This window comes from Brienomyrus brachyistius, chromosome 4 (assembly GCF_023856365.1).
Source record: "Brienomyrus brachyistius isolate T26 chromosome 4, BBRACH_0.4, whole genome shotgun sequence".
Lineage (NCBI taxonomy): Eukaryota > Metazoa > Chordata > Actinopteri > Osteoglossiformes > Mormyridae > Brienomyrus > Brienomyrus brachyistius.
The window spans coordinates 5,005,132-5,018,432 of NC_064536.1; the positions used below are offsets into that span (position 1 = coordinate 5,005,132).

General features: G+C 52.3%; 1 protein-coding gene across 1 annotated transcript in view; it reads right to left on the reverse strand.

Moving 5' to 3' along the window:
• The window catches only part of agap3 (ArfGAP with GTPase domain, ankyrin repeat and PH domain 3), a 47,831-nt gene extending 44,758 nt beyond the window's left edge, over positions 1–3,073 (reverse strand). Inside the window, 1 exon segment of the mRNA XM_049010244.1 lies at positions 1,324–3,073. Coding sequence (XP_048866201.1) covers positions 1,324–2,737 — 1,414 coding nt within the window. The 5' untranslated portion in view covers positions 2,738–3,073.
• Between the last annotated feature and the right edge of the window lie 10,228 nt (positions 3,074–13,301).

Sequence of the window (13,301 nt, forward strand, 5' to 3'; positions counted from 1 at the left end):
CTGAGGTGCGGTGATTGAGCCGGCTGGGACGAAGCGAGGCTGCGGGATTGTCGTTTCGGCCCAGATGCCGATTTCACAAACGGCAGTACAAGCGTGTTTAATTGCAGGTGGCGTGAGGTGGGTTTAGGACACTGTACCAGTGTATAGATGGTCACCGGTTCAACTATCGTGATTTCACAGTTGAATCTTTAACCCCCAAATTGCTCCAAGGACTGTCTGAGCCTGTTCTCTTAAAAATGAATGTCACTTTAGACAAAATCGTCTGCTAAAAAAAACTCAATAGCCCATGGTAAGTAAGGACTTCGCTGGTCAGTCGACGCGCAGTTCCGAAAGGGCGATGAATCTTCCCGTTATGGCCCAGAATAACGTGACTGTCTAACACATGACATCTGGCTTTTCACATGGTTACGACCCAGTCAACAGGAGCCTACTGGAATTTTTAGCCCTCGGCAAACGGGAAGGGGACAAAAAACTTCAAAAGGAATGAATGGTGCTGGTGGATGGTGAAGAGGGACGGGGGGGGGGGGGGGGGTTGTCACGAGGCGGACAGGCCGTCTGCAAAGAAGCCGGTGACATTAATTAGCTGCTATCCTGAAGACAACACCAGACGTGGCCTTAACCATCCTATCAGAAGTCTAGCATGATCTCTCTACCGGCCGCATTGCAATAAGAGTGTCAATGTGACAAAGACAATTACGATTTTCTCCACGTTACCTTTGAACCAAAACAACTAGCAAGATGATTTTAGCTACGAAAAAACCAGACGCCCCCTCCAATATCATAAGTGCTGCGTCTGTGAGCCAAATAACGTAGGGTGAGTTTAAGTCAGCAAGACACCTCCGGCACTCTCATGAACCCTGGGAAACAATCCAGAGGCTTACTTGATGTGAGGTGGGTGGTTGTATGAGGGGGGGGCTTCAAAGTGCTGCTACTTTAACCCCAACCATGCCACAGCTCCAAAGCACAACTCTGAGAGCTTGCAGCAGATGAGAGCTGCCCAAAGTCAATTAGACTTTGCATCAAGAGGCCTGTAGGCCAGTGGGATGGTACTCTGCACCTCCCCCAATGCCACCCCCACCCACAAGACCCCATTCTTCACTTCTGCTCGACTCCGTAACAAGCTTCAAAACAAAGTTTATAGCGTCGAGCCTGTGAACCTGGGAATGATTGAACGCGGTCCAAATGCAGCCAGACGAACGGTGCTTTGAATAATCTGCAACTTTTTGCCAAATGTTTACTTGGAATGCAAGAACCGGCATGGAAAGCTGAACGTCCCACATGCTAAATGTTCCCAAGGCTAAGAAAGAGGGGGGGGGTGCTTACCTTGACCTTCAGTTTTCACACTAGGGGGTGTTTCTGTAGTATCAGTCAGTGGCTTTGAGTTTGGAGCATCTATGCCAAGTTCCCGGCTTTGAGAGGCGAGTTCAGGTGTTGGTTGTTTTTTCTTAAAGCGTGCAATAAGCAGCTGCCAAAAGCTCGGCTCTTCCTGAATGGGTCGAGGGAGCTTAGACGAGAACATGGGGACCTCCATCCCCTTGCCCTTTCCCTTACTCTGGTACTCCAAATGCCGTATCCCAGCATCCGCCTCATGAATCTGCCGGACCGACAAAGTTCTGCCCGTGAGGTAGGAGAACGGACGGCCAGAGGTGTAATCCCCGTCGTTTTTAGCCTGAGCCGGTTCGCCCTGGTCATCGTGGTCACGGCCTTTCCGGATGCGAAAGCTGAGGGTTCGGCGGAGGGATGCGAATGAGCGCCGAGAGCCATCCGGCTTACTCCCCTCACGAGAGAAGTTGTCGGTATCACGAGCTGGCCTGCCGAAGAGCCTCCAGCGAAAGCCCCCCTTGAGCAGGCCGGTGCCGTCGCTGGAGGTGCCCCCACCATCACGGCCGAAGTTATCATGCCGGTCGAACTTCTTGAGCTCCAGCACAGTCATGCTGACGGGCCTTGGTTTCCGAATCTGATGTCGGGACCTGGGTTGCACCACTGGAGGTGACTGCGGAGGAGACTCCACCTTCAATTCATCGCTGGGCCTGATCTCTGCTTTCCTGGGCCTCTGTTGCTGTAGGCCATCGGCAAGGGAATCCCCGCCAAGGCCTGGCAGCAGACATGCACTCCTGGGCCTCCTCCCCTGGGCCTGAGTGCTCCGCGCAGCTGGTTCCGACTTGTCCTGGAAGCCATACATGCTCACCACCCTCCGGGCACCGGCATGACGCTCGCGCGGGGGTCTTCGCAACACCACCGGCGGGGAGGGGGGGCCGCAGCGCAGAGAGCCATCTTCCTGAGGGACGGCAGCGCTGGGGCTCAAAGCATTAACCTCCTCCTCCAGTTCCCCGAGCTGCTGGAGTGCTGGAGCTTCTGCCGCTCGCTTCCAGACTGCCCGAGAGTGTTTCACCGTGCAGCTATTACTCAGCTTCCCGAGCAACCGGTCCATCCTCATTTTCCCCGGCTCCCTCTCGGTCCCGCCTCTGCAGCTTGGAGTGGGACTACCAGGGAGCGCCGGAGAGGTCCGCCCCTGCCCAAGGCTCTCTCCAGGCTCTCCCTCGTCTTCTCCTGGTCGGTTCTCAGAAGACACCCAGCCCTGGGCTGCAGGGTGGTAGTGATCTGAGGTAGGCCCCGCCCCACGCAGGCTGCCTCGCTCCGTCCTGTTAGGGATTACTCGGTATACCGTTCGGTCTATGTGCAGAGCCTCAAGACCATGGGAACTAATGTCTGTAAGTCCACCACTCAGTACCAGCATGGTTTTAACTAGGCAGAAAAAAACCCAGAAAGACCCACAAGATATACACACACACAGCTTCTGTCTCTTCTCAGAGTCTTTCAAAGGGCTACATTCCAAAATGAAGTACGATCCTTTCACCCTCAGACTCCCATGACAGATGTCTTCTACTAAATGTGTTTCCGAGTCTCACCTACACACCTTCCCCCCCATGCACAGATTTTAGGTGCGCCTCACTGCCCTTTTCGAAAGCAGCCTCCGGTATCCGAACGAAGCCTCGAGTTACCGCAACTTGCGTTTAGGGAACTTCTCAAGTTGTTTACAAAACAAAATAGCATTCCTGGAAGGGCAAAAAAAAAAAAAAAAGTCCTTCGGTGAGAAAAAAAAAAAACAACTAATTAAAACTTTTCGTTAACGAATGTACTTTCTGGGATTCTCTGCAGGCACTTAAAAAATGCAAGGGGAAAGCAGCTACCCTGCCCAGGCTTGTTTTACAAGAGGTCTGCGTTCCCAGCAACGGTGCAGGCAAGCTAGGCAGCTTAATCCATCGGCCCCTGGCTGCACTGGGGTGAAGGAAGGGTTGGGTGGTAGGGCGGGGGGGTTGGTCAAAAAGTAGTAGATCCTGTCAGGAATCACCGGGGATGCTGAAGCGTGACGTCTGTCTGGGCCACCACAGTACAGAAAACGGCCACGAGAGGTTCTGAGGAGACGCGGCTGCCACTGGGGCTGGAGCGATGACAGGAGATACCAACGTGGTCTTCGGGGGTGGGATCCTGGATATTCTGCTGCTATGAAAGAGAACTTTGTGTCCCAGGAGTCCAGCCGATTCCCCTTCTATCCCCTTTTCCACAGACTAGCCATCAGACATTTCCGTCGGACCCAATAAACAGAAAACAAGCAAAGAAAAACAGGGAACACTTTACCATAGCTTGGTGCTGGGGCAGAAGAGGAATGCAGAGAGCGAGTGGCTGCCTCTTTCCCCCTCTGCTCTGTGCCCCACTATCTCTCTCTCTCTCTCTCTCTCTCTCTCTCTCTCTACAGAATTCCCAAACAATCATTCACCTCTAGTGAGAGGAAGGCATTAGCTCTGGCTACAGGTGCCCAGGCACCAAGAATGTGCTACAGACTTCTCTCTCTCTCTCTCTCTCTCTCTCTCTCTCTCTCTCAGAGACATGCACATGGTCAGCCAGCCTCAACTGGAGGTGGACAGCTGACGAATAGCCCACATGAACAGCGATTGTGTTTTGCGTTTTGCCAAAGACTGATCGACGTGAAAGACGGCAAGAGAGCAGCCACAGGCGTTGAGCGTATTTATTCATGGGGAGTAACGTACACACGCTTTAGGTTAGACGTCAGCTGATAAACAGCGGCGAAGGGACCAAAGGGACCTTCTAAAGGGAGCCGGATCTGTGTGCGTGTCAGGAAAGCTTTATCGGGAGATGGGTGGCCCCATACGAGAGAGGGGAAAAAACAGAACCACATTCTGGGATGTCCAACTGTGGCTGGACTCTTGTCAAACATTGTGCAGCCACTGGAATGACCAGAAACCATGGTGGGGGGGGGGGGGTACCTTCTCAGCCTCCTACCTGTGGCACTCGTCCTAATCCCTTTAAGGGCACAGAAACTGACCCCGCAGAAGACACGCATTCACTCTGAACTTATGCCTGATTTACGAAGAAAAAACATGCAGATGTGCTTTATTTAACTACAATGAAAAACCCTGTGGGAAAATGGGTCTGTAAGTGAACCAACAGAGTACTGATCCAAGAGTCCCAAGTAGGTTCTTTGAGGCAAAAACCCAGTGCATCCACCCAGAAAGAGGACCACAGTCACTCACTGAAGCTTGACAACAAAGGCTTATGACTGGGCTTCGTTTTTCCAAGTACAGTCTCTCTGGCTAACCTTCCCCCAACCATTATGCAGAGGTAAAATTTTAAAAAGGAAAACATAAATCACTTAATAAACTCCGTCTGAAGAGAGTCAATTTTAGGCTGAGATGGCATCTCACAAGTTAAAAGCCGACCGGGTGAAACACCGCGATCTGTAATTTACAGAAACTAGACGACGGACTTGTTGTGAACAGGAACATTCCTTTCGCCTGGCTTCTAGGTTGCCGTGGAAACCGGAGATCGGGAATAAAACGACACCCCGGCGTCAGGGGAGCCGCCTGCCGCTTTCCTGTAGCGCCAGAGGAGCTGAAAAAAGAAGCTGCCGAGCGGGACTGTAACATGCAAAAAGAGGCGCGAGATCCGAGGCTGCCGGCACGGAGGTCCAGATGGAGGCCACTGCACCTAGGACTGCACTGCAGAGGTTCGTTTCGAGCTTAAACTGTGGGTGGATGGCCAGGACATACGGGACCCCACGGGGCAGGCCGGCCTGGCCCAGGGCAAGACAGGGTACAGCTGTAAATGCGTGCATGTGACTGGTATCTGTACGGACTGAAACAAATTCAAGGTCCTTCTATCTAACTTAGAAAATGGATGGATGGACAAATTGCTATACTACTACTTACGCTACTACTGCTACTATAATAGCACTGCTTGGCTAACACTTATGTAATGTGATTACATGCTTATGCGGGGGTGGGGGGGGGAGATTCTCATAAATCACAGCCCCCATAAAAGCCTCTTCAGAATCTGGGTTCAGAAAGACAGCTTATCTGTTATTAGGCACTGAGCAAGCAGATCGGGACCCCTTCAGCATGACCTCCGCCGCTAACAGAATCTACGCAAATGGGCAAAACCTAATCCAGCGAAAACCAATGCAATGAGCTTGGTAGCAAGGGCAGCACTGCCGCCTAGTGGTTGGAGTAAGGACCGCGGCACTCCAATCACTTGCTGAAATCGGAGATTACTGTTGAGATTATTTCAAGCATTGTTTTGAATGCTGGAAGCTTACCAAGAAGCATGAAGTTCTAAAGGGAGGGGGAACAGAACACATAGCTGAAATCTGAAGAAAAGCAACTCAACTGGGAGTTTAGAAATACAAATCATTTTTCGTGTTATGACTGTTTATTTTCTCCCACAAATCAATTTGCAGTCATGTTAGAGAGATTTACAAAAGGTGATTCTCGCCTATTCTCATTGTCTTTGTAATTTAAACACTTTACAAACACAAAATGAACAAAACAAAAACTTAATTTCAATAATACCACACTAAATACTAATTACAATGGCAGTCATTCCGTTACATAATAATAATCACCGCAATATTCCTTAGTATTTCAGCGAGTGGCTGAGCCACGCTCGTCAGCTTATGTAGGCACCGTCTGCCCCGCGGTCTACACCGGATCGCCACGGTGACCGCATCAGCACCGCTGCCTGACACTGACCCGTGACCCTGTGGAGCAGCTCCAGTACGACAGTCGTGCAGCTAAGCGGCGGCACAACGGTTTCGTCCGCGAGACAAACGCATGTCTGCAAGGAAAAACCTCATAACCTCCATAAGTCTCTGCACAGAAAGACCACGTGTCGAGTTTCCCATGTCATTGTTATATGTGTTCCAGGTAACGTGGTTAAGTTGTTATGCAGTAGCTCTTGGGTTGCTTATCAGGGGACAGGACACACAACAGTGGATTGCAAGACGAGAGGGCGCAAGACAAAACCGCGTAATAATAAACCTGCAAAGACTGTCAGGTGAAATACGGGGAAAGGCAGCTCTCCACTCCTCCTCTCCCCATCGGCCGAATCGGACAGACATGAACGGCGTCTCGGAGGGGTAACGTCGTTCACCGTCCACATTTTTCCAGCCAGCTCCCTGTGGTTCCCAGCATTTTGATAAAACACTCGTATCCTAAAGGGCACTCTCTGTTTTCTTGTGATGACGTGAGCTGAGGCACTGACACAAATAGGATTTAGAAGCCGGTCCGGCCCGGCCGTGACCCGCATCCCGAACGCCATTCAGGACAAGAACTTTGTTCACACATTTGGTCTCAGATGATGGGGGAAAAAAAACAGGTTCCCAAATATCTGAGAAACAACTTCCCGTTTTTTCTGGACTCAGAGCCCCCCCAAAAAATAAAGAACAAAGAAATGTATCATTTCCTGTCCATGGAGGGGAGGTCGACTGGCCAAACAAGGGTGTACCTTCATATAGTGACAGACAAGCTAGATCAAGGACCCACGTTCCACCACTACTGGCATCAGCACACTAGGGGTTGGCAACCTGATCCATAGGGGGCTGGTGCGGGATTTTGGGATTGGCTCTCAATCAGCCAATAACAGTGGGTCCCCAGGCCTGAAGCTGAGAACCCCCGCTTTCTTACAGGCTGATTGAGAGCAGTAAACCCCACACAGCTGGCTCAGGCTAACCCCAGCAGGGGAAGTAGCTAGTCCGTAAAGTACGTCAAAGACCCAACTCCATTCCCCGGCCCACAACACTGCCAGACACCTTCCTGCTGCATTCTGGGTAATGAGCAATGACCTAATAACACACAGAAACACACAGTCACTCATGCACAGCCTGAGTCATTCCATACATCTACAACACCAGCAAAAACAGCAATAAGCTGAAGCGAGACGGGTTCAGGGCATTATGGCGACGACGGCGTAGCCGCTGTGCCGGAGTGTAACAGCCCGTGACCGTCAGCCATGAAATCCGAGCTCTCTCTTACCAGGGAGAAACACTCGACAGACACCACAGAATTTGAACACACGGCTCCTCGTAAAATCAAAACACAGCCTCTGTGGGAATTAACTGGGCAGTAACGAGGAAGGCGTCCCCCCCCCCCCCCAGGGTATTGGCAGTTACCTGAGTCCAGGAGGTAGGGGTTCGAGACACTCAGTGGCTCGTCGGCAATCAGCTGGTCGTCCTCACCGTACCGGTCCTGACGCCACGGCTCGCGGCGCCTGCCGAAGCACGACAGCATGGTGCCCCCCCCAACCTGCTGCCCCCTCCCACTACCACAGGAAATGACCAAGAGCTGGTTACAACTACAGGTCCCCGGCCCACTGTGGCCTTCGAAACGCTGGGCCTGGCCAACCGTTCCCTGAACACGTAGGAGTAAAAATATATATATATGCACCCCCCCCCACCCAAAGTCTCCTCGGCAGCTCCGAGGACGGCGCTGACGCACGCCCGCGTACACACTCGCTACTCCCTCGCTCTGACACTCCAGGCAGGAGGAGGAGTAGGAGGAGGAAGAAAAAGGAAGAGGTGGAGAGACAGAGAAGCATCAGGTGCTAGAAGCCCTTTCTGCGGCGTAATCTCTGCCAGGGAGGGCGGGATTAACGTAATCCCCTCCCCTCCCTGGTCACCGCGACTCCAGCAGGTAATTAGGACTAATCCCCTGCGGGCTGCTGGCCGCCGTCGCTGGAGACGGAGCGTCACTCACACGCAGACGCGGACGGCCGGAGGGCGGGTCTGTGCCCCACATCCAGACGTCACCTTCACCAACACCCCCACACCACAGGCACACAGGCCCCCTCCCCCTCCAAGCCGAGGGCAGTTACGTGAGGAATGCGAAAAACCGGCATTGCATGTCATCCCCTGACTTATCGGCTGGATCTGAGAGTCCCAGGCTGGTCCCTGGCATTGCCACACAAACCAACACAGAGAACATGGATCTGACTCTGCCAGGAGAGGGCATGTGTCTCTATGTGGATTTGTAATTATTACAGTGTGGGGACCCATTTTAATCGGTCCCCACAAGGACAACCTCAGTTATTCGCAATCAAAAAACTAAAAAGTCAAAAGACTTGTGTTCTGTTTGGTTACTTATGGTTAAGGTTAGAGCTGGGTGGTGGTTAAGGGTGTCACTGTTAGGATTAAGGTTTTGCCATAGAAGTGAATAGAGAGTCCTCACAAAGATAGGAAGACATGGATTGTGTGTGTGTGTGTGGGGGGGGGGGGGGCAATCTAGGAGATCTTAAAACCAGTGAATTCTTTTCTGTTCGATTTGTATCAAATCTCACCGTCAAACTGACAGACCCCCACGCTGAAGCCCTGTGACAGGTGTATTTATGTAACTAATTCCTAAATGTGCCACTAGGTGGCACAGCGTTTAAGGAGCAGGACTCATGAGTGCGGGTTTAAACTCTACAAACACCAACATAAGCTACACAAATGTGCGAGCAGGTAAAATAATCTGCATCTGTGTGACTTACAAAGACCACGCCGGGCAGCTGGGTCCCTCAGCGGGTGTGTGTGCGCGCGCCTTCTGCATGTTCCCTCTGTTTTATGGGTTTCTTTCAGCTACTCCGCGTTCTGTAGAGGGTGCTACACTGAACTGGCATGCCTCCCGGCCAGGGTGTACCGCTGCCTTGTGCTCTGTGCTGCCTGGGATAAATTTCAGGGTGCCCAGGGTCTTTGACCAGAATAAGCCAGGAAACACTGGAAAATTGATGGATGGATGGATGGATGGATGGAAGGAAGGAAAATGGATGGATGACACATGGATGGATGGAAAATGGATGGATGACACATGGATGGATGGAAAATGGAGGGATAGATGGAAGGAAAATGGATGCATGGAAAACGGATGGATAAATGGAAGGAAAATGGACGGATGGAAGGAAGGAAAATAGATGAATGGAAAATGGATGGGTGGTAGATGAAAAATTGATGGGTGATGGATGGATGGATGGATGGATGGATGGATGGATGGACGGATGAACGAACTACTCAGCTCACATTGTTTGAACAAAACAAGCTGCAGACCTGAGCCTGGCTGGATGGACCTAAAGCCCAAGCCGAGGGGCAGTGAGGTCCACCTGATATCTGCTCAGTGGGCTGAGGGTCACGTCGGTTTGGCCATGTTCTCAGGTGGCAAAGCTGACGGGCGCAGATTAGCAGCTCCCTTCAGCTGGAAAGGCAGCAAAACAGAGTCAAACATCAAGCGAAACATTTCACAGGACTGAGGTCCTGTCGGCCTTATCTTCCTCCTGCAGTCCCTGAGCGGTGCAAGGCTAGACCAACCGAATCACGGCGTATAATCTCCCATCACCAGGGAGCGCCGCTCCACGGCAAAACCCTCCGATAACAAACCAAGGAGGCTGAATATAAATAAATAAAAATCTGAGCATCGGCTAAATTCATGCTGCACAAAAGACTTCGGCCGAGTGTTTCGCCCACAAGCGGGACGGACGCTCTGCCAGAAAGCCGAAAGGACCGTATCCCAGAAGAAGGACCGGCTGTTTGAACCTGGAGACACCCGATTCATAAGCCAACAAGTATCAGACCAGCTACCGGCTTACACAAGGAATTCACAAATTCTGGGATACGGAAGAGAACATTCTGGGTAATAAGCATCATTTGATAGCAGAAAAATATGCATTAGTAAGTAAGGGATTCCATTTCAGTTCTATACATGGAAAACTTATTGGACAGGGAAAAAGATCCATAAAAATGTTCTTATTTTATGGTTATATCCCGTCTGAAATCCTATCTAAGACCTTGAGATCCTTTCTTCCATCCATCCATCCGTCCGTCGTCTGGCCTCTTATCCAGGTCAGGGTCGTGGGGGGGTGGGGGTGGACGCGGCAGGGGTAAAACCCAGACAGGATGCTGAACACATCACTCTTCCAGCTTCATTAAACTTTCATTTCAGTAGTCAAAAGCTAAAATGAGTCTTGGGGAGTAAATTACAGCCAGATCACTGCATAGCTGTGATGCGATCCATCCACACACAGATCCCACACTGGATACCTTCTTTCTCATGGCGAATCTGATCCTGACTGGAACAGAGTAGAATCTAAATGATGATTTTTTTTTTATGGGAGAAGCCATCAAACTGACATTATTAGTCTCCTGCTTTTATTGGATTTTGCGCCGGCCTTCTGCCGCGCACTGCGGCTGTCACGCAGCCTCTTGCCACCAGGGGGCAGCCATGAACCTGGAATCTCAAGGAGAGGCACGAGTCGGCTGCAGCAAACAGATCGCGGTGCTGCCTCTTCAGAAGGGCGTTCGTGGGGTTACGTAAGCCAGTGCTTACCAGTACGGCGCCATTATCGGCCATGTTAAGGTAGGATGCACTTTATGTGCGTTCCGCCCGGCGCAGTCCACCAGAACGAGTCTGTCCTGCAGCGATGGACCCGATTAATGCAAGACAGGAAAACATCTATTGAGTAAAATAATTCTAAAAGGAGCTCCAGAATTCTGGAACCTTCTAGTGGAAGGGCTCCGTGCTGTCAGTGCCCAGCCAGACTGCAAACACCAACATAGGAGAACTTTTACACACACTGGAAGAGAACTGAACCAGTCACGCGAGAACTTCCGGGGACCCACAGGGGAATCGCGTCACGTTCCACTCCCGAGCGAAACCTCCAACTGGCTTTAAATCGACAGCACGCACTGTTAAAGTGGGATGGAAACAGCGCAGTGTGCCTGTTCTCAGCAAACCAGCAGTAAAACGAGGTAATAAGCAAGGGGAATACGCACCAGTGTTTCTCACATGGTTCTGCTAAAGTGTGGACTGTCTGGCAGGGAGATGGGAGGCAGCAGAGACAGGGACCGGCTGAAGGTCCCCGAGGACCAGTTTGGGAAACAGTAGGATACACGACAGCGGCTGATACAGCCTGTTCTGTTTATCAAGGGAAGCTATCCCATAATTCACTGCTGTGGAAGCTGGGGATTTATTTATTTATTTATTTTTTTAAAAACTGGTCTCTGGTTACCTCTCCCCCAAAATCGGCGAAAGCCCTTCCCTCGCTGCACTGCAGAGTCGCAGAGAGACCGAACCACGGGCCGTGGAGATTAGATGGGTGCCGATTACACGGATCTTAGGCAGGCCCCTCGCGTCGTTAGCTAATTATTTCCAGGATCTACCGGCACGATCGTACATCCTCTGCCAGAAGCAGAGTGACGCATCAAAGCTGGACTCTCACAGATGGGGAAATCATGGAGGAGAAGATCTGAACATAGTATTACTGAGGAGGTTCGTGAAGAGTTAGACGGCGATGGTATGGATAAGGTTCTATTTGGGCTAAAAAAAAAAAAACATCAAAAGTAGGCCCCTCCCCAACGGTACGCAGGGGTGCATCGAAACGGCACACAGGCCGCCACTCTCTAACACAGCAAAACCACACCGTGTCTCAAACACACACACCCCCTAGAGGTCACGGCTCTCTGTTTTTATTCAGTCACCATGGAGATAAGCCCCCCAGTACCTTTGGATGCTGGTTGGCTAGGTGCTGGCAGCCGCTCGCTACCCAATGGCCGCTGACAGCCGTAGGGAAACCCGAATCCGCCGGCCATGTGGTGCAACAGGAGGGAGACCGAAAAACCGGGATGGTGGGAGGGAGGCAAGCCCCCGCACACACTGGCCGAGGTGGTGTTCGTTAAGGGGGGGGGGGCAATGTGCTTCCAGATGGACCCTCTATCTCAGCTAACCTACAGCCCACGGGCACTAGCATGACCAAAATAGCAGGCAGCATCCTCCGTCTCCCTAAACCCTGCCCCCACTGGCTCCGTCTCCCTCCTGGTTGGCTGGCCAATCCCACGACTCCCCATCCTGAAAATGGGCCAGGTCCCATGGGACAGCCAATGGAAGGGGAAGCTAAGCAGTAGGCAGGACGAGATGCCACGCCCCCCTCCCCGAAATCCCAATCAGACGCCCAGGACCGGGGGGGGGTCCTGGCTGACACCTCACCAGGGGAGCTGACATACCGCTCCTGAAAACGGCGGGAAGAGGAAAGCCAGCAGCATGCCCCCGCCTCCCCGCTCATCACCACCAGGGTGCGCCGGCCCCCGCGGCGATCCGACGGGCAATATGGCCAACTTGGGTTACGCATCCAAACTCACCGTGACACTGAGGGGAGCGCGACAGAAATGGCACTCCCTGGTCCTAAAGCCCGCTGGATATAAGCCCGAGAGCTCGCCGCAAGTAGGGTGCTGGAATTCAGCCTTCCACAGGGGGGAGATACATGAGGGGTGGGGTTCTGAGGTGGCAGCACAGCAACAAACGGCGTGCAGGAGGAGGAAGATGCAGCGGCAGTATGAGAAGTCCACCGTAATGATGCCCGTAGTAGTAAGACCAAACGTGGGCGTGGATCTCTTTAAAATTCAGCTGCAACCCAGAGTCTGCTCATCACTGCGCTTGTACAGTGCTGAAAACGACAGGCTTACGGACGTCAGTGGGCGGCTGGGGGGGGGTGGATTTTTTTGGGGGGGGGGGGAGAAAAAGCCCCCCAGATGATACTCCATCTCCACAACCGCAGTTGGCAGGGGAGGTGAATGTGTGCAAGTGCGTGTGTTTATGCATGTGTGTGTACCCATCCGACACCCACGGGCGCAATCCAAGGGCTCCAGCCTGGCGCCTGGCAACACCGACAGCGGGTGTGTGTGTAGCAGGGAGCAGAGGAATCACGAACGCGGAGAACATTAAACCGGCCCGGAGCCAGAATGCACCGAGTGGGCCTCCACACGTCACACGCACCGGCCCGTGGGCGGAGGCGGAGCTCGGCATGCTGGGAAGGCGGAGGAATGCTGGGAATGCTGCCATAACGAGGGAGGCTCCCAAGATCTGCGTGGGTCGGCTGTTCCCATTTATCCTCGTTCCCAACGGCTCACCTGCGGCAAGGAAACCCACCTCCCTCCTCAAAAAAAAATTTAAAAAAAGGAAACAGGGAGAAGCACCAGGAAAGGAATA